This window comes from Panthera onca, chromosome X (genome assembly GCF_046562875.1).
Source record: "Panthera onca isolate mPanOnc1 chromosome X, mPanOnc1 haplotype 2, whole genome shotgun sequence".
NCBI lineage: Eukaryota > Metazoa > Chordata > Mammalia > Carnivora > Felidae > Panthera > Panthera onca.
The window spans coordinates 30,291,663-30,314,991 of record NC_138357.1 but is presented as its reverse complement, the minus strand read 5'-3'; the positions used below and the strand labels follow the sequence as shown (position 1 = coordinate 30,314,991).

General features: G+C 43.7%; 1 protein-coding gene across 7 annotated transcripts in view; it reads right to left on the bottom strand.

The window, feature by feature from the left end:
- The window catches only part of CUL4B (cullin 4B), a 55,141-nt gene extending 33,023 nt beyond the window's left edge, over positions 1–22,118 (bottom strand). The window contains exons 1-2 of one of the 7 annotated variants that reach the window (XM_081792949.1): positions 22,043–22,118; positions 2,040–2,579 (exon numbers count right to left, since the gene is read on the bottom strand). In XM_081792949.1, coding sequence (XP_081649075.1) covers positions 2,040–2,579; positions 22,043–22,103 — 601 coding nt within the window. In that variant the 5' untranslated portion in view covers positions 22,104–22,118. Of the gene's footprint in view, positions 1–1,737; positions 1,980–2,039; positions 2,580–3,334; positions 3,543–7,619; positions 7,907–22,042 lie in introns of those variants that run through there. The other 6 variants (XM_081792948.1, XM_081792950.1, XM_081792951.1 and 3 more) reach the window with 6 other exon arrangements.
- Between the last annotated feature and the right edge of the window lie 1,211 nt (positions 22,119–23,329).

Sequence of the window (23,329 nt, the reverse complement as noted above, 5' to 3'; positions counted from 1 at the left end):
TGCCCTTCCCCCAGTCACGCTCTGTCTCTCAAAAATAAATAAACATAAAAAAATAAAAAATAAAGTAACTACTGTATTTAAGCTTAGCATAAAGAATAAAATTTGAAATGCCAGAATATTGTTCGTCATTTTGACTCACCTATTAGAATTCACCTTTAGGTGAAGTTTTTTTTTCTATTGACTGTATTGCTTCAAAAAATAAAAATTCAAGAATCACAGATAAAAAAATAACAATCCTGATCTTATTCGAGGACATGTAAAACCTAGCAAGTCAGTTGACATGCATTTTGTACCTGAGATTTGAAATACTGAATGTCTACTATGTACAGGTACTTTATAAATCTCTTAATCTTCCTAACAACGCTCTAAGGAAGGTATTATCACCCCTATTTTGCAACAGAGGAAACTGAGGCCAGAAGACTCGATTTAGTAAGGCTTGCCCAAGGTCATCAAAGCTAATCAATGGCAAAACTGGAATTCTAATCCAAGTCTGTTTGACTCTCACATAAATTTATGCAGCATCTACAAATGAAAAGAAACATCTTAACTCAGGTTTTAATTTAAATTCCATCTATGAGCAGAGTAAAATTTTTAAAAATTAAAACATCCAAATGACTCCAGAACCTATGTAGCATTTTCAGAGTGGAAAGGAATATCTTAACCCGGGCCTTAATTTAAACTTCATTGACCAACAAAGAATATTTTTTAAATTAAAACATTCAAATGTCTTAATGTGTTTTTAGTTTAAGAGGGAGAGAAAAAAACCCAAACAAAATCTCTGAAACCAGTATGCAAATGAAATTAGGGATAAAGCTCATCTCTTTAAAAATCCTTGGCTATTACATCCATATACTTGGAGTGGAACAGTGAACACATTAGTCAATTACAATTCACATTCACTTCAGAAAAGTATACTATTAAACCAGAAAGATTACAACACTCTTGAGAACCTGGGGATGGGAGAAGAATGACAGAAAAAAAAGAGAAGGTTAAAAATAAACACTATAACCCTCTGCTTTAGACAAAATAGAGCATATTCTTGATTTTCACACTAATGTTGAAAACACAAGCACCAAGAAGCTAATTTTCTGAATACTAATATTTACCCACAAGGCACTTATCTGGTAAATATTACTTAAGTTCATTCATTTATTTCTCCGTTTAATAAACCTCTTAGCATCTATTACCTGCCAGTTAAGGGTGTTGAAAAACTAAGTCAGAAAACTAGAAACACAGTTAACAGAAAAAAGTAATTCAGCTCAAAATCTGTTGATTTTATATACATCAGTGCATTCATAATACTCTCAATCACATATCTCAAATGTAAAATGAACAAATTTTCCTAAATTTGAACTGCAGGTCAGTACTTTAAAACCCATTTTAGTGAAAAAAAAAAGATGTAGTAATTGTTCCCATCTTTAAACTAGTGGTACAGAGTTACTACTTATCTGTATACACAGTATTTTTGACTTCCAAACCCTACCTTTGGAAAGAAATGCAGAGATCATAAATATTTTTCTCCAAATACTGCTTCCACAAGGGGTTTCAAGAATATAATGTTCAACATTACAAATCTAACTATAAATCTTCACTGAGCATGAAAAGATCACCATTGCTACCTGCATTTCTAGGGACTAGAAAATGTGGCCTACTGAAGCATAAAAATAAAAATCACCAGTACGAAAGCTCACTATGCACCTGAAATAAATAAACCTCTTTAGAATACAAATTTCTCACCTGTAAAATCCGGATCAATCATACCGATTCTCAGTATTGTAATGAGTAACAGTAGATAGAAGAAGCTGAGCCAGACCTCAAAATACTGCCCAGAAACACTCGGTGTATGCTTCAGCACAAGGATACTAACCACCCCCGGAAAATGAACCCTCCACCCAAAAAAGGACCTCCCTCCACCTCATTGATTATGCATAAAACATTAGGCCACCTCTATACTGTTTAATATATTAACATAAACAGAGCACGTGACCGCTCAAGTGTCAAATCCTTAGTAGGTGATTATGGATTTTGGCCTTGGTTACCTTTAAAGTTCTTGATCACTAACTTCTTAGCAGAGCCAGGCTTGCTGTTAGCAAAGCTAGAAGTGGTGGTAGAAGATTTGGCTAGGCCGTTTGCATGATGCACCGAAGCCACAGAAGAGATTAATATACTCTTATTTTTAAGTTGCTGCTGCTGAGATGTTGCAGCAGTTGGTGAAGATGAGGAGGAAGAAGAGGAGGATTCCTCAGCCATCTTCGCATCAAACCCTACAAACTCCAGGGTGTCTTCAAAACGCAGCTTCTTCTGTATCGGTACGTGGCTGGAAGTAGCCACTGAAACCCCCAGGCAGAAGGACGAGGTTGAAGGGGATGCCGAATCCCTGGGTTGTAAAGGAGGAGTGGAAGAGGAAGAGGTGGAATCAAAGTCTTCTCTCTCGTTACTACTATTACTGCCGCTACTGCTGCTGCTGTTTAACTTTCTCTTCTTGGCAGAGGTGGGCGGAGTGGTGCTGGTATTACCATCAGTGGCAGATCTGACCTCCTGAGCAGCAGCAGCAGCTGAGGGATTGGGGGAAGAAAAACCTGTTGGAAACATGAAAATAGCGGGGTCAACAGGCAGAGGAGCATCAAAAACCTACGTTTATATGCCTGCGTGCGTGTAGGAGAGAAGGTGGCAATGCTAGAGGGGGAAGGGAAGAAAGAGAGGAGAAACACAGAGGACGAGAAGGAAAGTGAAGGGGGGGCTACACCGGGGGAATGGGAGGGTTTGGGAAGGCGGATAGGCTGACACCAGGAGTGAGCAGAACGAGGGGGGAGAGCGAATGAGGAGGCAGACAGGTAAACGGCGGTGCCGTCCCCCTCCCCTGCTTTTCGGTCTCTCTCCCCCCTTTCTGCTGGAGCGACTCAGTGAGTCTGTGAGGCTGCAGCTCCTCCTCCTGTTCTCCCTCTCTCTGGGAGGGGAGATGCCGTGGTTGGGGGGAGGGGGGGAAGGGGAGAGAACCAAGGCTTGTTATTGTCAATAGCACAAGAGGCTAAAGATGGCGCCACTTCCGGTCACGCGGCGGCGAGGGAGGGGCGGCGTCTGTCCTCGGGAGTGGGGGGTGGAGAGAAGCACTGCAAGGCGCCCGAGGGGCGGGGGTGCTGGCTCCTGGGGAGGCGGCGGGAAAGCGGCAGCTAAGGCGCCCAAGACGCTCGTGCTCCTTCCCTAGCTCTCGCTGTTCCTCCCCCTCCCTCTCCCGCTCCCCTTCCTTGGCAGCACTCTCCTCCCCCGGTCCGCCGGTAACTCCCACCCCCTCCTTAACGGTCCCGCGGGAAGCTTCGCGCTGCAGCGCCCTTACCGGAAGTGACTGGGCAGACACTTTTCATAGCGCCCAGATCCCGAAGCCCCCAGGTCCGCAGGACTTGAGTGGGGGGGGTGGGGGAGGGAGAAAAGGGGGGTAAGAGAAGTGGAAAGGGAGGAGGGGGCGGGCTTTCTAGACACCTCCCGAGCTCCTGATTGGAGCTTTGTGAACGCGAGGCGGGCGGGGTAGGGGGAAGGTGGCGGGAGAAGCAGCGGGAAGGAGCCTGAAGGGGAGGGAAGGTGGTGACGGTGAGGGGCGGGGTGAGCTAGCTGGGAAAAAAGAGGAGGAGGAAGACAGGAAGGGAGGGAGTAAAAAGTAAGGGAACCGAGAATGGAAACTTTGAAAGAGATAAAGGAATAAGGAGGGGTTGTAAGGCATGGGGAGTAACCCGAAATGAAGGAAAATATGATCATGGCATTATGCCTGCTGCTAAGAAGGAATGTCCTGACGTTAAAATAGGAAAGGAAAACGATGTTAGATACAAAGAAAATGAGTTTTTGCTTCGATTGAGCTATAAATTGTTTCTCTTATGTCAAGGACACTGCTGACCCAACACTGAATAGGGCCTGAGTTTTGATACCTTTTTCAGTAATGTAGCTGTAAAATCTTTTTACCTTCCTACCAGGAGCATTTTCTAAGATGGCTGGCCAGAGTTAGGGTGCATTCTAAGGTCCAAGAAACAAGCAGGTAACTAACACCCCCCCCACACACACACACAATACACAACGACCTCCTCAGTCATTAATCCAATAATTTACGGACCAAACAAAGCGACTTTTACCAAATCTCAATTCAGAACTGTTTCAAAGAACACATTTTGGAAGAATGATATTGGCAAAAATCAATGTTTTCTACCAATATATTCCACAAGCCCCAATTCCAAAATAGATTACTCTTAAGAACAAACCTCTAAATGTGGTTAAATTAGCAGCACTAACCTTGTAAATTTGCTGCTGGGAGTTTTTGTTTAACCTGAGGGCATGGGGGGGGGCACAATGTCAAATAAAACTAAATCTGCCAACCTGTTGATCATTCTAATTGCAGAAACATCCAACTGAAAGACTTTATGCCACACATGATATCAGGTCCCTACCATTGAGAAGCCAGTAGGGGAAGAGGGTTTCAAAACTAATTTCCCTAACAGTTGTATAACATATGTACAAAGTGCTCCGGAAACATGTGAATCAAGAAATTCGGAAGAATTTTGGAATAATCGGTTTCACATAGGAATTGTTTATGCTGGGTGTCAGAGTGGGAACTGCCAAAAAGACGAGTGAGGGGGAAGGTCAAAGGCATTCTGGGCAGTGCAAATGGGCAAAGCAGGGAGTTGTGAAAGGGCCTGGCCTGTTTATGGAAATATGGAAAGTGCAATGAAGCTACCAAGTTAAGATGTCTAGTTAGAAGTAAGGAAAATGAGGCTCAAGAGTGCCTGGGTAGAGGCCAAGAGCAGGCCACCCAAAATGTAACACAATGGCATATTGATTATTTTGAATTGAAGCTACTTGGGAAACCACTGGCACAAGAACACGCAGACCCTGTTCTGTCCCCCTGAAAGCAAGAAACAAATCTCCCATAAGGCAAATATGCTCCCTGTACTAAGAAAAAAAAAGACATCCTTATCACCAGTAAAGCTGAGAAAGCTGCAGAAACCAACGTTTTTCTAATCTACCTCAACCTAAATTCCGCTTAGAATTCCGTAATTTAATTAAAGCTCTCAAACACCTGTTTTCTTTATCCCTTCAATTCCTCACAAATTTACTGTCTCATTGTCTAAAATGTATTAAGAACTGCCTGCCTTGGTCATTTCTCGAGATCTCTGTGCCCACGTAATAAAACTTTGGGGTTTTTTTCCTCCTATTAATCTGTCTCCTGTGAATTTAATTCTTAATCCAGCTGGAAGACCTTGAAGGGTAGAGGAAGAATGTTTCCTTCCCTCCTCTGGCACACAAAGCCAAAAATCTGGTCTACTCTGTGGGCTAGGTTAGACAGCAAGGAAAGGAGGGAGCAAGCTAGGCTTTTAAAAGCAGGGGAGTAACAGGACTGTGGGTGGAGTAAAAGCAGTTTGTATTGAATAGTTTTAGAGAGACAAATCAGAACCCTAAGAATGAATCAATTTTCTAGCTGTCATACAAGCCCACTTTATTTATTTATTTATTTATTTATTTATTTATTTATTTATTTATTTAAAAAATTTAGGTCTTCATAAGTCTGTAGTTAAAATGCAAATCCTCCTAAAAGAGGTACCACCTGGAACCACTATCAGCTTTGTGCTGTTTGATGACAATTGGCTGAGAGCAAGGCTCTAATGGAACTTAGGCCCTAGGACCATAGAGAACAGAGATGGAGGCCAAAAAGAGGGGGAATGGATTCCTATCTGTTTTGAATGTACCATTTTGTTCTGGCTGCCTAAAATGACTGTCAACTCTTAAAGCCAGGAAAGGTATCCTAAAGCACTAAACCTTCCTTTAGTGTGTCTCATATTTCACACGATGCTGAACAACTGTAAATGCAAAGTAAATACTGAAAATTTCATTGAATGAGAAAATAATGCCGTGTCTTTACATCTTTACAAGGGAAGATTAGCTAATTTTCCGGATTTAATGAACAAGGTTGTTCCAATTTGTGTAGTTATAATTTCTTAGAAGGGTGTGTGGATGGGCCAGCTGATAATGGCCCAAATTGATACATTTTCTAGAAGGATTTGCATTTTTTTTATTAAAAAAAATTTTTTTTAACGTTTATTTATTTTTGAGACAGAGAGAGACAGAGCATGAACGGGGGAGGGGCAGAGAGAGAGGGAGACACAGAACCCCGGAAGCAGGGTCCAGGCTCTGGGCCATCAGCCCAGAGCCCCACGCGGGGCTCGAACTCACGGACTGCGAGATGGTGACCTGAGCTGAAGCCGGATGCTTAACCGACTGAGCCACCCAGGTGCCCCTAGAAGGATTTGCATTTTAACCAAGTACTTTTCAAGACCAAAAAAATGGGCCTTGTTTTAATTCATGTAATTATATTTCTTAAAGGGTATATGGAAGTGCTGGCTATTTTTAAAATTACAAATATTAGTACAACAGAAAGGGAATGGACATAAAGGTAGAAAACTGCTTTTGCCATACAAAGATAAACTTTTATACTAACATAAAGCATAGCTGAGTCTTGTTAATATTCAACTACACTCTGGTAATAATAGCTCCCAATCTGACAAGATTATCTAAGCCCTTCGGTTTTCCAAGTTACATGTTAGCTCTAAAAGCACAGATGCTTGGCTCTTGAGCACTAGCTCACTTTGAATGACCCAGCAGTCCTACCTACTATTTAAGTTTTCCATGAAATATCCTTAAATGAGTTTTGTGGAAAAATATTTTTCTTTTTTATCTTGGTGATTAATGCGAATCTTCCTTTTGATATCTTAACAACCTTATTTTGTGCCAGCTCAATCCTCACATATTTAGCATATCTTAATATGGAGATGTAATTGTAATAATGATTTTTTTTTATTTAGCATTTAGATTTTGTGGCACAAACCAACTTAGATATTACTATATGATGTGTGAGGACCAGAATTTTGTGTCTTCTTGGACCCTTGAACCAATTTAAAAAGAAAAACCTTCCATATTTCTTTGTAAAACATCTTTTACATCAAGAATCAAGTACACCCAAACATTTGCCAACCGTTGTTAAACACATTCTCAACATTAAAATACATTTCTCAAGGTTGAACTCACTGAAACCACAATAATCAAGACTGCAATGTAGAACACCATACAATTATGGCCATTATCAGACTAAACCAGATTGGGCACTTAACACATATTCCATATATAGAATCTTTCATCTTGTGAGTTCAACTCATACCTTAGAAACATTAATTAAACTTTACAGTGCTGCCAGATGAAGTATAGTTACTACTGGTATTCTTTTAATCAAGCAAATAAATAAACCTGTAGCTTCTTATAAAGGTAAACATGTATAAAGAAAGATATACAAAAACAGAGGACAAGTTTTTCTAATGTCCATTCCCCTATTTTGGCAGGCATGTCTCTAAAAGAGAAGGGTGCTGTGGTGGCTCAGTCATCAGTTAATCGTCCGACTCTTGGTTTCGGCTCTGGTCATGATCTCACAGTTCGTGAGTTCTAGCCCCACACCAGGCTCTGCAATGATAGTGCAGAGTCTGCTTGGGATTCTTTCTCTCTCTCTCCCTCTCTCTGCCCCTCTCCTGCTCATGCTGTCTCTGTGTCTCAAAATAACTAAAATTCTAAAAAACTTTAAAAAAGAGTATAACCTGATTCCCTTTTTTGATCACGGGAATTCCCCAAGTTACTTTGTTTTGTGTCTTCTCCAGACATCTCAGAGCAGCGATTTGTCAGTGATAGACACCCCTGGAAGCCTTGTTGTCCACAGGTGGAATCTTCCTTAAATAGGAGATAGTGATTGCTCAGGAGAATACTAAAGATATTTCTGCAGCAAGCATTGTTTAAGAATGTGTCTAGAAAAGACAACTGGTGGGTAAAACGTAGTCCATGCTGCCTATCGGCCTTTCTGAAAGACCATCTTTGAAGCAGGGAAGTACAGAAAAGTTAAACCAGGCAGTGGTGAGGTAGTCAACATGATGTCATAATAAGGGCTCTGTGATGCTCTCAACAGCAAGGGGCTGCTAGGAGACGACTGAGGAGGTCAAAGCTTAAGCAAAGATGATCCAACTACACCCTTTGCCCATCCTAGAGTTGCTTTTTTTTTTAATGTTTATTTTTGAGAGAGAGAGAGAGCGTGAGCAGGGGAGGAGCAGAGAGAGAGGGAGACAAAGAGTCAGAAACAGGCTCTAGGCTCTGAGCTGGTAGCAGAGCCTGACGTGGGGCTCAAACCCACGAACCATGGGATCAGGACCTGAGCCAAAGTCAGACGCTTGGGACGCCCGGGTGGCTCAGTCGGTTAAGCGGCCAACTTCGGCTCAGGTCATGATCTCGTGGTCCGTGAGTTCCAGCCCCGCGTCGGGCTCTGTGCTGACAGCTCAGAGCCTGGAGCCTGTTTCAGATTCTGTGTCTCCCTCTCTCTGCCCCTCCCCCGTTCATGCTCTGTCTCTCTCTCAAAAATAAATAAACGTTAAAAAAAATTAAAAAATAAAGTCAGATGCTTAATCGACTGAGCCACTCAGGCACCCCTCCTAGAGTTGCTTTATAAAGCAAGAAACTTGATAAAAAATGCTAAACCTGTGGTGCTCAGTGCAATGTAAATAAATATAACACAGATCTCATATTTTTAACAAAATCATTTATCTTCTACGTAAAATTATCTCATCAACTTAAGACTTACTGACTTGGGTACATCAAACATTTGAGGACTTAGCCCCTTAGCACAGAGATTTTACCTATAGTCCTACCGTGAACCATCTGGAAAGCAGATTTCAGGACTGAAAGTTAGGGCCAGGCCATTTTCCCTGTGGGTTTGGGGTAGGGGACTGGATCAACCACAGATGACTTTTTTCTTTGGTGCTGCCATGCACTTGTTTATTGTGGAGTTGCTGGGCCTATTTTTAACTTTCCCTTCACTTTATCAATGACTATCATAGTCCCCCCCCCCCCCCTCCCGTCCCGCTTCAAGGTTTGATATTCCAATAGCATTTGGCTTTTCTTTTTCTCCAGAGCAAGGCCAATTTAGGTTTAAACCAGTGGTTCCCAACTCCAAGTAAACAACAGAATTGCCTGGGGACTTAAAAAAAAAAACAACACACCTTTGCCCAGGTTTGAAACCAGTCCAACTGAATTAGAATCTCTGTGAGCAGGGCCTCAACGATCATTATTTCTAAGTTCTCAGGGTGAATCTACATACCTCCAAGATTGAGACCACAGCTGTAGATGAACTAAGTACCATCATGATTTGAACGAAGCTGATAAGCCTTTGTACTCTTTAATGCCCGAAATTTCACAATTATTTATTCATTCCTTTTGATAAAAATAGTCTCCTTCTCTAAGAATCCTTTTTTCAAATGCAAATTAGCCAGGGAGACTCAGTTCCTGACCCTTTAAGGTGAATGGTTCTGGGGAACAAAGGATAATACAAAAGTCCTAAATGCCTGGAGGTAAACAGAACAAGGACGAGACATTGCAAGGGGGGATGTGGGGGGGTGGGGGGGTAAAGTTACCAGCAGGGGAGGAAAGATTTCTGAGAGTACATTTTGCTGACCTCACAGTATTGCCTGGGGCCAATCCTGCTTTGTGATGACTGCATATTTAAGATCTAGTCAAGTTTATCTCAGCTGCCAAAAGCTTATTCAAAGAAATTTAAATATTTTTTATAAACAAAACAAAGACCAGACATTGAGAATGTAGATTTGGGACTATCTATAAATGCCCAACTCTGAATTATTCACCATATGGATGTTTCTATTGCCAAGTGATCTGTTTTTCCTGATTCCATTAAATGTCCTTTATTCCCACCAATAGCATTATTTTTCTTGCCAATTCATTTGGTCATTCAACAAAAATGTGTTGAGCAACTACTCTGGGCAAGGCATGGTGCTAGATGTCATAAGGGAATACAGAACTAATACGAAATTCCATTTGTGGTTGATTTTACAGTTTTTCAAAGCACTTTCACACACAATCTTATTTTATCCTCATAACCACACTGTGAGATAGGTCAGGTGCCATCCCCATTTTACAGATGAGAAACAGACTCAGAGAAGGAGGTTTAAATGACTTGCCAAGGGGCGCCTGGGTGGCTCAGTCGGTTAAGCGTCCGACTTCAGCTCAGGTCACGATCTCACACTCCGTGAGTTCGAGCCCCGCGTCGAGCTCTGGGCCGATGGCTCAGAGCCTGGAGCCTGCTTCCGATTCTGTGTCTCCCTCTCTCTCTGCCCCTCCCCCGTTCATGCTCTGTCTCTCTCTGTCCCAAAAATAAATAAAAAAAGTTGAAAAAATTAAAAAAAAAATTGTCTCAAGTAATAGACAAGTTAGGAAAAGACGTTCAGGGTCCCACTCACCAGAAGAAAAAAAAGTGAGGAATAAAAAATCACTCCTTTATTGAGATGAGCCAAATCACAGAGCCCAATAGGAGACCAAGCTTGGATTCAGTTCAGGCAGGATCCAGCAGCAAGCAATGCACATTTAAGAAGACAGTAGCAATTTGGTTCTAGAGAATCAGTCCATTCTTTGGCTGGACCCTCAGCCCAATGGCTGATCTTCACTAGAGGTAGAAACCAGTTCCTTCTCCTAGCCAAATCTAGACAAACACTGAACAAGCCTTGCCTAAGGACCTGTCACTGAGTATACAAAGACAACCCTTGCCCTCAAACAGTTCTCAATTGGCCTAGTGGGTGAGGCAGACAATTAGAGAACAGAGTGATAAAAGCTGCTTTAGGAGCACAGAAGAGAGACACCTGCACAGCCTAGGAAGGTGGGGTGGGGTGGGGTGGGGTAGAGAAAAGGTGGGCGTGGGGAGTTACAAATAGCTTCCAAAGAAAGTAATTTAATTAAAATTTTTTAACATTTTATTTCATTTTTTGAGTGAGACCATGAGCAGGGGAAGGGCAGAGAGAGAGACACAGAATCTGAAGTAGGCTCCAGGCTCTGAACTGTCAGCACAGAGCCTGACGCAGAACTGGAACTCATGAATTCCAAGATCATGGCCTGAGCCAAAGTCGGAAGCTCAACCAACTGAGCCACCCAGGTGCCCCGAAAATAATTCAATTTAAATCCATGAGGGTAAGTGGGAATTAACCCGGCAAGGAGAATGGGAGGAGGCAAGGGGCACAAAGAAGGAAACTAGGGTGCATGTTTAAATCCTAAAGGTGAGAAAGACTAAGACATATTCAGGATCAGCAAGTAAACTAGATGTCAGTGAATAGTTTAGTTTGTCCTAACTGATCCCCCTGGAGTGCTATGGAGGGGAATTAAGGCAGCATCCCAGTCTCATTTATGGTACAGTAATTCCTAGGCTTCTTAGCACCAGGCCTTACTCGTATCCCCTACTTGGAGCTGTGGCTGTTACAGCATATACTTGGCGCCCAGGAAGAGACAAGCCACAGGCACTCGGGGAATCAGAAAAGACAGTTTACTGAGCACCGGTGCCGGCCCAGTGGAGTCACCTCCAAAGCCTGAGCCCCAAACCTTGGCATCAGCCTCCTTTATGGCTGGGATGGTAGGGGGTTGAGAGACAAAAGAAAAAGGGGAAGGGGCCCTTATCAGTGGTGCTAACTGGGCAGTTGGTGGACACAGGAGGCAAACAAGATTACAGAAGCCAAAAGTATGCAAGGGGAGAATCCAGCCTCGGGCATCTGGCTGGACCATTTTATCTTGTTTTTACTAGCAAGCTTTTCTTCTCATTCCCCCCTCTTGATTCTCCAGCTGCGGTAGCACTTAGAGAAAATCAGTTTGTGGGGCCCAAGGAATGAAAGGAGGGGCGAAGACCATTCTGGCTTCCTCCTGTTGGACAGGGACGTCAAAGGAAGGGGTGAGGCAGCTAGGGTTCTTCATCATACAAAGGAGAGTAGCGACAGCTAGAATAGTCCAACTGGAGCATCCATATGGTGCTCCAAGAGTTCCATGAATCTGCTAGTTCCTGTCTTCCTTTGTTGATTCACTCCTTTCACTGCTGGACTGTACCTCAGACTTTCCCTGATTGGATGACACAGAAGCAACAAACCTTCATTTCGGAAGAGACACAGTCCTCTCCCTTGGGCAGTTAGCAGGTCCAGCACTACAGCAAAGAGTATAGCAACAAGTATGGAAAGAAAAATAGGTGGGGATGACAATGAAATCTGAGAGAGAACGATTTGGTATAGTTCACTTAAGTTGCGTGGTGATTTCCTCAAGCTTCTGGTTACAGAGAGTTCTCAGGTGTTGGCTGCCAGCCACGTATAGTCTGTTGTCTCCTTAAGGGTGGTCTGTAGAGGATCATTCTGTTAGCAGTTACTTTTCATTCCAAGTGGTTGTCAGGTGACAGGTGGGCTGCCTTTACTCCAGAATGGTGGATCCAGGTTAGTCCTGCACCTTGAGAGCTGTGGGTGTGGTTAGCACAAGAAGGTCCCTTCCAGGTAGGTTTAAGCAGTTCCTTTTTCCAATCTTTTATCCAAACCTGATCCCCAGGTTTGTGGGGGTGTACAGTTATTCCTAGGGAAATAGACATCCTGTCTGTCACCCATCTATGTATCTCAAATACAGTTTTCCCTAGTCCGTTTAGTCGTTTTTGTATTTCTCAATTCCCTAGCTTTCAGGTCCCCCTTGAATTTGACTAGTGGAGGGGGTCTTCCACGTAGGATCTCGAATGGGGAGAATCCTGTTTTTTCCCCGGGGTGTGCAGTGTATTCACAGAAGAGCTAGGGGTAGTGTATCTGGCCAGGGCAAGTTAGTTTCCTGACATAGTTTTGCCATGGCTGATTTAAGGGTCCGGTTCACACGTTCCACTTTCCCTGAACTCTGGGGCTGGTAGGCTGTAAGTTCCATTGGATACCTAGGGTTTTGGCTATTTGTTGTGCCACCTCAGCCATGAAAGCTGGGCCATTGTCCGAGCCTCTGGTTAACTGAGAATGATACCCCTTGGCAAGGCCTTGGTTACTTCTCTTGCCTTTCTGGTGTGTGTGGGATAGGCTTCAACCCAGCCCGAAAACGTGCAGATAAATACCAAAAGATATTCGTATCATCCGCTGGGTCTTATTTTGGTAAAGTCTACCTCTAAATCTTCGAAGGGTGCCTGACCACAGCGTTGGATTCCCATGGGCCCAGTGGGGCCTTGTTTGGCATTATTCTGAGCACAGAGGAGGCAGTGTTGAGAGACTGAGGCACAGAGTGATGGGAGTCGAGCAATTACATAGTAACGGCTCAGTAAGGTTTCAAGGGCGGTTTTTCCTAGGTGGGCAAGCTCAGGCTGCTGGAGAACCACCTAGTGGGCTCACTGCTCTGGTGATATAGACTCTTTGGTCTGGAAGTACCCACCACCCTTCTTTTGTCTGGCCTCCTTTTTCCTGCTGTGCCCATTTTGTTTCTTGGATTGTGTGCCTTGGGGAAGCGGGCAGTTCCGGGGCCAGCATGATTTTTGAGGGTGTTGTTTTCCTGCTGCTTGGTTAGCTGCAGCATCAGCTCGTCTGTTACGTTCCGACACTGAGTCCTTTCCTCTTTGGTGTCCCTTGCAGTGGATGACTTGGTTTCCAGACTGCCCTTAATAGTTTTACGATTTCTTCCCGATTTTTTATTTCTCTTCCTCCTGCACTCAAAAGTCTTCTCTCCTTGTATAGAGCCCCACATACATGTAGAGTGGCAAAGGCATAGCTCAAGTCCGCGTATACGTTGGCCTGTTTGTCTTTACAGAGTTCTAGTGCTCTTATTAGGGCCTACAGTTCTGCTCTTCGGGCTGACCATCCTTGTGGAAGGGCCTTTGCTTCTATGACCTCAAAATCAGAGACTACTGCATAACCAGCATATCTTTTGTCTTCATTCATGAAGCTGCTGCCGTCGGTGTACAGGATGAGGTCAGGGTTTGTAAGAGCCTGTCTAATAGGTCGGGTCAGCTAGAATAGACTTCATCAAGTACCTCTAGAAGATCATGCTCTGGGGTCCCTGCTGCTGCGAGCAAGGAAGTGGCACGGTTTATAGTTGTTATGGCTCCCAATCTTTTTTTTTTTTTTTTTTCAAGATTTACATCCAAATTAGTTAGCATATAGTGCAACAATGATATCAGGAGTAGATTCCTTAGTGCCCCCTAACCCATTTAGCCCATCCCCTTCCCTCAATCCCTCCAGTAACCCTCATTTTGTTCTCCATATTTCTGAGTCTCTTATGTTTTGTCCCCCTCCCTGTTTTTATATTATTTTTGTTTCCCTTCCCTTATATTCATCTGTTTAGTCTCTTAAAGTCCTCATATGAGTGAAGTCATATGATTTTTGTCTTTCTCTAATTTCACTTAGCATTATACCCTCCAGTTCCATCCACGTAGTTGCAAATGGCAAGATTTCATTCTTTTTTGATGGCCAAGTAATACTCCATTGTATATATATACCACATCTTCTTTATCCATTCATCCATCGATGGACATTTGGGCTCTTTCCATACTTTGGCTATTGTTGATAGTGCTGCTATAAACATGGGGGTGCATGTGTCCCTTTGAAACAGCACACCTATATCCCTTGGATAAATGTTATGGCTCCCAATCTTATTCATGGGTTCTCACATAGCAGTCCCTGATATTGTGTCATCTGAGCATGCATTAGCCAGTGTCGCCCTCTGGCATCCATCAAGGTAATAACAGAATGGGGAACCTTAACATTTAGGTTTGCCCCAACATGAGTTTGTCTGCTTCCTTGATTAAAAGTGTGGTGGCTACCAGGGCCCTCAGACAGGGAGGCCACCCTGCCGCAACTGAGTCAATCTGCTTTGAAAGGTATGCCACTGGTCTTTGCCAAGGTCCAAATTCCCCAGTGAAAACCTCCAGGGCCACCCCATTATTCTCATGTACCAACAGGTTGAAATCTCGTGATCTGGGAGTCCCAAGGCTGGTGCCTCCATGAGTTTTGTTTTTATGGTCTTTATGAAAGCCTTTTCTTATTAGGGCCGCAGAAAAAGGGTGCTCTCTCTTCCCTCTTTAGCGCCTCATATAGAGGTCTGGCCAACTCTGAGAAACCTGGGATTCATATTCAACAAAATCCTGCTGCTCCCAGGAACTCTCGGATCTGCCAACGGGTAGCGGGAACCAGAATGGCACAGATTGCCTGTTACCTTTCGGCTCCCAACATCCGTTTGCCTTGGGTAATTGTGAAGCCCAAATATTTAACTTCCTGTTGGCAAATCTGTGGCTCCTACAATGGTGACTTCTCAACCTGACAGAGGTGCCACCTTGTGCCACCACAGAGTGTTCAGCCCCAGTGTCGACCACGAAGTCTATTATTTGGCCCCCCACCTTCATTTTGACCATGGGCTCATGGGGGCCTACTTAGCTAGAGTTCAGTCTTTCCTAGTAAGAGTCCACTCCTGTCAGTCCGATCAGGTCTGCCTTAGGTGGTTCTGGTTGGTAGCATCTGGGTGAAGAGGTTTTTGGTTTCCCTTTTTGGTGGTTGGGCATTCATTTTTCCACTGTCCACATTCCTTGATCCGGTCCCCACGGGGCCCTGCTTTTTTCTTCTTGCATCCCTCATGGTTTCTGTGGGGGCCCTTCCGGAGGGGGTGGTTGCCTCAAGGCCACAGCCAGAAGAGCTGCCTTTTGTTTCATTCTTCAGTCTGCCTCCTTTCTGGCACCTTGATCCTAGTTTACAGAAATCTTGTTGGCAATTTCCAATAATTCGGTGGCATTTTTTCCAGGGAATCCTTCCAATTTTTTTGCGCTTGTCTAATGTCACTTTGGGCCTGTCCCACAAAGGCAGCATTGACCATGCGCTGATTTTGGGGTGCTTCTAGGCCGAATGGAGTGTAAATTCTGAAGGCTTCACATAATCTTTCATAGAAATCAGCTGGACTCTCTTCTGAAGGCTTTTGTAGGACCTCAGATACCTTTGCCATTTTGGTGGGCTTTTTGGCCCCTGCTTCTACCCCTGGAGGAAGGCAGGTCAGTATCTTCCTAATCTGGCCCTTCCCACCTCTGTGTTAGGGTCCCAGCAGGGCTCCTCTTCGGGCATACCTTCCCATACTCAAGCCTCAACTTCTAGATTCCCATCTGGTGCCTGAGTCTGGAGCCATTTTCTGGCTTCAGTGACAATTCGTCAGTGCTCTTCCATGTTGAAAAGGGTAAGCAGAAGCTGCTTACAGCCGACCCAGGCAGGGCAGTGAGTCTGGATTATGGATTCTAGGAGATCTATCATTGCCTGTGGCTTCTCAGAGTAGGGTGGCATGTGGTGTTTCCAGTTAAGGAGGTCAGTAGTGGGGAATGGTTGGTAGTAGAAAACCAATCCCCCTCTTGTCGGGTCCCATCGGGGCCTATTCTCTGGGGACCCCTAGTCTCCCACAATGGCATCTGCATTGCCGTTGTGGGCCTTGGACCTTGAGCCACAGACCTAAGACATCTCCCTACCAGTTCAGGTGTCCCAAGTTGGGGCGGGCTGGCTGCTGGCAGAGGCGTGACCGACGGAGGTGGACTATCAGGCAGGCGAGGTTCCCCTCCCTCAATTGATGGGATGCTGGGGCATATGGGGCTGAAATGGAGGGACTTCTGAAGTTTCTTGGGAGAACGGGGGACAGTTTTTTCTGCTGTGAAGTCTTCTTGGCCTGTGCCACTAAGACCCTACATTGTCCCTTATTATTAACGCAGAACTGGACCCAAGGAGACTTGACTTGGGCTATTTCCAGCCATTGATCAACGTATGGGAATTGACCTGGGAGGCCAGGGTCTCCACTAACTACTTTATAAATAGCTCAGACTTTGGGGACATCTAGGGTGCCCTCTGGGGGCCAGCCTATACCAAACATGGGCCATTCTAATTCACAGAGGGTGTGTAACTTCCCGGGGGGTCAATTTGACCCCATAGTCACCTGAAAATCTCTTTTTAAAATTCTTTTTTTTTTTAATTATTTCTGTTATTCTTTTTTTTTTTTAACTTTTTTTTTTTACATTTATTTATTTTTGAGACAGAGAGAGACAGAGCATGAATGGGGGAGGGTCAGAGAGAGAGGGAGACACAGAATCCGAAACAGGCTCCGGGCTCTGAGCTGTCAGCACAGAGCCCAATGCTGGGCTTGAACTCACAGACCGCGAGATCATGACCTGAGCCGAAGTAGGACGCTTAACCGACTGAGCCACCCAGGTGCCCCATCTTTTTAAAATTCTTAATCATACATTCAAAAACAGTTGGTTTTGAGGAAATTCTCCCCATCCTGGTATCCTAGATAGATCCCTCCCAATGTATGGTGTCGCAGAACAAACACGAGGGAAGAGGCCACTTTGTCCACCTGGCCGCTCCCCTCACGGGGATTTAGACAACTCTTAGCATTGGCAGGTCAGTATAAACCCCTAACTCGGATCAGGCCTGTGCGGACCTGATTCTGCCTTGAGCCATATGAGGTCGTCACGGAATTGCAGGGTAGGACCCACTCAGGCTCCATAGCCAAGACCGTGGAGCACGGGCACTCACACACACATTCAGACTACAGACTTCCACCCAGGACTTCCCTGTCCTATGTGGTGTCTGTGTCGCCTGGGAGGTGATCAGACTACCCTTCCACCTCTAGGGCAGGCCTGAACTTGGTTCTGGGTCCCCAGGGACACTTACCCGATCTGATGTCCTATCCTGGCAGAATTTTCTGATTCCCACTGGAGTCTGTCTGAGCACAGCGGGGGCCAACTATTGCCAGGCCCAGTGAGGGTTGGGATCCAGTGAAATCAGTGGTGCTGTACCTTCCTTTCTGTCGCAGAGCCCTTGAAGAGTGGCCTCTCCACTAGCCTCCACCAATGGTGGCTCAAGGGACCAAGGCAGCTATCGAGTTTCCCGGCCAAAGCACCAAATGTTACAGCAAATACTCGGTGCCCAGGAAGAGACAAACTACACGCACTTGGGGAATCAGGAAAAGATTGTTTATTGAGCACTGGTGCTGGCCCAGTGGAGTCACCTCCAAAGGCTGAGCCCCAAACCTTGGCATCAGCCTCCTTTTATGGCTGGGATGGTAGGGTGTTGAGAGACAAAAGAAAAGGGGGAGAGGGCCCTTAACAGTGGTGCTAACTGGGCAGGTGGTGGACACAGGAGGCAAACAAGATTACAGAAGCCAAAAGTATGCAAGGGGAGAATCCAGCCTCGGGCATCTGGCTGTCCCTGTTATCTCATTTTTACTAGCTTTTCTTCTCATTGCTACTGATAATAATTCATTTAAAAAAATTTTTTAATGTTTATTTTTTTTGAGAGAGAGAGAGAGAGAGAGAGAGAGGGAGAGAGAATCTGAAGCAGGCTCCAGGCTCTGAGCTGTCAGCACAGAGCCCGATGTGGGGCTGGAACTCATGGACTGCAATCATGACCTGAGCCAAAGTCTGATGCTTAATCGACTGAGCCACCCAGGCACCCCATACTGATAATAATTCTTGCTTTGAGCCACACTGGTTCAGTAATCGCAAAGTTGGGGGAGTGCAGGGAAAGATAAGCAAGGGAAATAAAGTAATAAGAATGAGATGAGATAATACAGATGTACATGTAACCACAGTACTGGACAATGCTACAAGAATTCAGATGAACTGGAGCAGAGTTTGGGAAAGGAGAGTCAGTTGACTGAACCCAGCCAGCTGCCTATTTTTATAAAGAAAGTTTTATTGGAATACTGCCATATGCATTCATTTACATATTTTTGGTGGTTGCTTTTGTACTAAAACAAGAGTTAAGTAGTTGGGACAGATCATAGAGCCAGCAAGAGCCTAAAATACTTCCTATCTAGTCCTTTACAGAAAAAAGAAATTGCTGACCTTTTGCCCTAAGTGCTAAAAATAGATATATGGAGACTGTCTAGTGGTGGCACAAGAGGGAAGTGATTTAACACATGCTAAAGAAAGGAAAGAACATGCTAAGGATTTTCTGTTCCTAGTATGCATCAACCTTTGATACAGACTTCAAAAAATGGCAAAAAAGGGGTGCCTGGGGGGCTCACTCAGTTAAGCGTCCGACCTTGGCTCAGGTCATGATCTCACAGTTCATAGGTTTGAGCCCTGTGTCAGGCTCTGTGCTAACAGCTCACAGCCTAGAGCCTGCTTCAGATTCTGTGTCTCCCTTTCTCTCTGCCCTCCCCTGCTCACACTGTCTCTCTCTCAAAAATAAACCTTAAAAAAATGGCAAGAGAATATTCTTTGACAGAATGACTAAATAAACTGTGGCATATTCAGATAATGAAATACTACATGACACTGAAAAATTAATTACAGCTTACGTGCATAAATCACAAAAAATGTTACATGGAAAAAGCAAATCACAGAACACACGCAACTGATAAGTTTTTTGTAAAGCTCAAAAATAAGGAAGACTCAATGGACAGAAAATGTGGTAAAAATCATTAAAAGATAGAAGGGAAAAAATAAACACAAAACCCAGGATAGGGGATTGCTCTGGGGGAAACGGGGAAGAATTTAAGTAGATTCAAAAGCATTGATAATGTTCTAGTTCTTAGATTGATAAATGGTTTCATGGGTGTGTGTTTTCTTAGCATGCTCCATAATTTACATGTCCCACACATTTTTCTGTATGTATTAAAATTATATAATAAAAAGGTTTTTTTTTTAATTTTTTACATTTATTTATTTTTGAGAGACAGAGACACAGAGCACAAGTGGGGAGGGGCAGAGAGAGAAGGAGACAGAATCTGAAGCAGGCTCCAGGCTCTGAGCTGTCAGCACAGAGCCCAACACAGGGCTCGAACTCACAAACTGTGAGATCATGACCCGAGCCGAAGTCGGACGCTCAACCAACTGAGCCACCCAGGCACCCCTATAATAAAAAGATTTAAAACAATTTTTTTTAATGTTTATTTTTTTAATTTTTCAGAGAGAGAGAAACAGACCATGAGTGGGGGGAGGGGCAGAGAGAGAGGGAGACATAGGATCTGAAGCAGGCTCCAGGCTCTGAGCTGTTATCACAGAGCCCAATGCAGGGCTTGAACTCACAGACTGCGAGATCATGACCCGAGCTGAAGTCAGACACTCAACCGACTGAGCCACCCAGGCGCCCCTAATAAAAAGTTTTTTAAAGTATAAAGACTGGGGTGCCTGGGGGCTCAGTCAGTACAGCATGTTAGTCTTTATCTCAGGGTGTGAGTTCAAGCCCCACGTTGGGCATAAAGATTTCTTTTAAAAAACTGGAAAAAAAGTTTTTCTTTTTAAATATTAATGAATAAATTATAAAGGCTAAGTGGTGCCTTGTTGAACACTAGTGCATAACAGTTTGGAGAAAGAATAGCTTGCAGAGATGGTAAATGACAACTAGGACTGATTTCTGGAACATTTAGGCATTTCTCATGGATTCTTTCAAGTTACTTGGGGGCTGGGGGAATCACCCTCAAGCTGATGGAAGAATAGACTTTTCATGGTCCACAAGATGGGGACTTAAGAGTTGCTGTAATTGTGTATTAATTATACAAATCTGAATGTAATTTGTAGTATCAGGATGGTGAGATCTGGAAACCTAGGGGTTACTTGAAAAAGGGAATAGTGTATACAAACACGTGGAAATACGAGAAAAATGATGGCCCATTTACGCAAATGCAAGTATTATTATGCTGTGTGACTAATGTGCAGTAGGCTTGAGAGGGGGATGGTAGGAGAGGAAGACAGAGAGGCAGGCAGGGTTCAGATCATGTATAACATTCTGTGCCATGCTATGGAGTTTAGATTTGATTCCCCAGGTCATGGGTAACCACTGAAGGGCTTCAAGCAGGGAAGGGAATAATCTGATCAGCTGTGCATTTAGAGATGTCCAGGTCTCAACAACTTTTAACTACAAAATAAGGTGACACCTCCCCCTAACTCTCTGCTCTCCAACAAAACCCACTCCCTAAACATAACCTCAGTTCACAGTTTACTAATTAACGATCTTTCTGTACACCTTTAGCAACATACAGTTGTTGCTTTTAAAAAAAATAGATCATACACGAATTGTTCTGTGAGTTTATTTTGCTTACTATTATATCACGGACATCTTTCCTAGTCAGTATACATAGATCTACCCCACCACTTTTAAGGGTAGCATAGCATACCGTATATGAATATACATTCCCCTCTCACTTTAAAAAATTCTAATTATTGCATTATTGTTTGTTTTTCCCCTCTCCTTACTGGATTGACTGAATTGACTGAATTTCCCTTTTTCCTTTTTTTCAACTATTAGTGGTTGGCAAGTTCTACACACTAAATTCTATTACTGGTTGTCTTTTAGTTTTGTTAACTTACACGAATGACACACACATTCTTGTAGAAAAACATATAGAAAAATATAAAACAAAAAATCCCTTCACTGGTAGGTTTGGTGCATAGCCTTCCTTAGTATTTATATACATATATTTGTATATCTACAAATAGGCAGCTTTGGTATTTTTTAATAGTATCATTTCTGTAAATTTGGCTCTACAATTTGCTTTTTAAACTCAATATACTTCGGACAGCTTTCCATGCCAGTGCATAGAAGATTTCATTCTTTTTAGGGGCTGCATACTATTTCATAGTACAGCTATCCCTTGTTTTATTTAACCACTCCCTTATTTTTGGATATTTGGCTATTTCTAATTTTTTCTACTACAAATATGCAGCAATGAACATCCTGTGATGTAAATCTTTATGCAGGCATAAAAGTAGTTCTGAGGATATATTTGAAGAAGCAGAATCAAGGAAAAAGTATATTTAAAATGTTGATAGATTGCCATCTTACTCTTCAAAAAGGTGGTACATACACAGTCACCTTCAGAATGACTGCTGATTGCCCACACCATTAGCAACACTAAGAATTATCAAACTTTAATTTTTTTGCCAAAATATACATGAATTCATTCTCACTGTAAAACAACCACAACAAAGCATAAGTGCCCTCTACCACCATCCTGTCTCCAGAAATTTATTTGCACCTTGCTATTAATTTTTATATGAACAGTTTCATGCTTTTTTTTACTAAGTAAGCTCTATGCCCAATGTGGGGCTCAACCTCACCACCCCAAGATCCCCAAGTCCCATGCCCTACCAACTTGAACCAGACAGGCACCATTTCCTAGACATATTCTTAACAATTATTTGTATTTAACTCTGAATTTAGCTTTTACTACTTCATTTACTCACCATTATCTTCTGAATTGAGGGCACCATACCTCCTTTTCACTAATCCAGGTAACAGTGACATATTCTGTCTTTGAAGAGCTGCATTAGAAAACAGAGAATTCATGTTTGCAGCAGTCCTCTCCCATATCTGTATAGTGTTCTGGATTCTCAGACTCTGGCTTCTCAACCAAGTGTATCCTATTTTTACGGCTCTTTTTTTTTTTAACGTCTTTATTCTTATATTTATTTTCCCTCTTTAATGCTATTTTGTGGAGAAAAAGCACAATTGTTCAGACTAACATCTTAATCTGTCATGCCCTTTTAAATTACGAAGGCTTGTGCCCCCCACTCGCCCCCCGCCCAGTTGCTTGACCGGCAACAGACAGACTCCGGACATCCTCCAGCTATTCCGGAGGGTCTCAAAGTACGACCTCACTGCGATCTGAACCAGGTCTCTAATTATTTTCTATTTTGGCCTCTTCGTCAGGCTACAGAGCCGCGGTTGTTGGGGGTCCTCCCACGTGGTCACCACCTTTAAGAAGATTTTCTCCACAGATAACTATGGCTCTAACATGATTTTCCCTAAATTCATATCGCAGGTGAGTAAAGGCTATAACTTCTAACATACCTTTTAAATGTTTGCGAATAACGAAAAGAAATACAACAAAGAGAATAACTTAAAATTGCCAGAAGCGGAGCCTTGGCTTATCGTCTCTCTGCCCGAAGTCAGGTCCAAACTTAGTAAGCCCCTAAAAGATACCCCCTCCGCTTTCCCCAGTCTCTAAGGGGCTGTTTAACTCACCGCCCCAAGAGGACCAACGGGATTTGTTATGGTTACCAGCGTTTTAGCTATCGATTCGGATCTCCAAACCAACGAGTCGAAATACGAACCACGAACCACGGCCGCCAACGAAGGACCGTCAGTCACGCTAGCAACACGCGAGTTCTTAAAGCTAGGTCCTGCCCACTGAAGCTGGAGTTCCGGCGTATCTAATAGGTCAAGGATGGCTGATTGACAGCGGATCTGACCAATCGCTTCAGGGAAAACCCCACTCACCTAACAGACGCCTGGTTGGCGCCAAGGCAAAAACCAAAAACTCAAAATGTATCTGATTTTGATCCCAACCCCCCCCCCCTTTTTTTTTTTAAAGAGAAAGGGGGAGCCCGAACGGGGTCGGCGGGGGAGGGGGAGAGAGAGAGAGAGAGAGAATGAATCTCAAGTCGGCTCCATGCTCAGCACGGAGCCGACTTGGGCCTGGATTCCACGAACCTGAGATCAGGACCCTAACCAATGTCAAGAGTCAGATG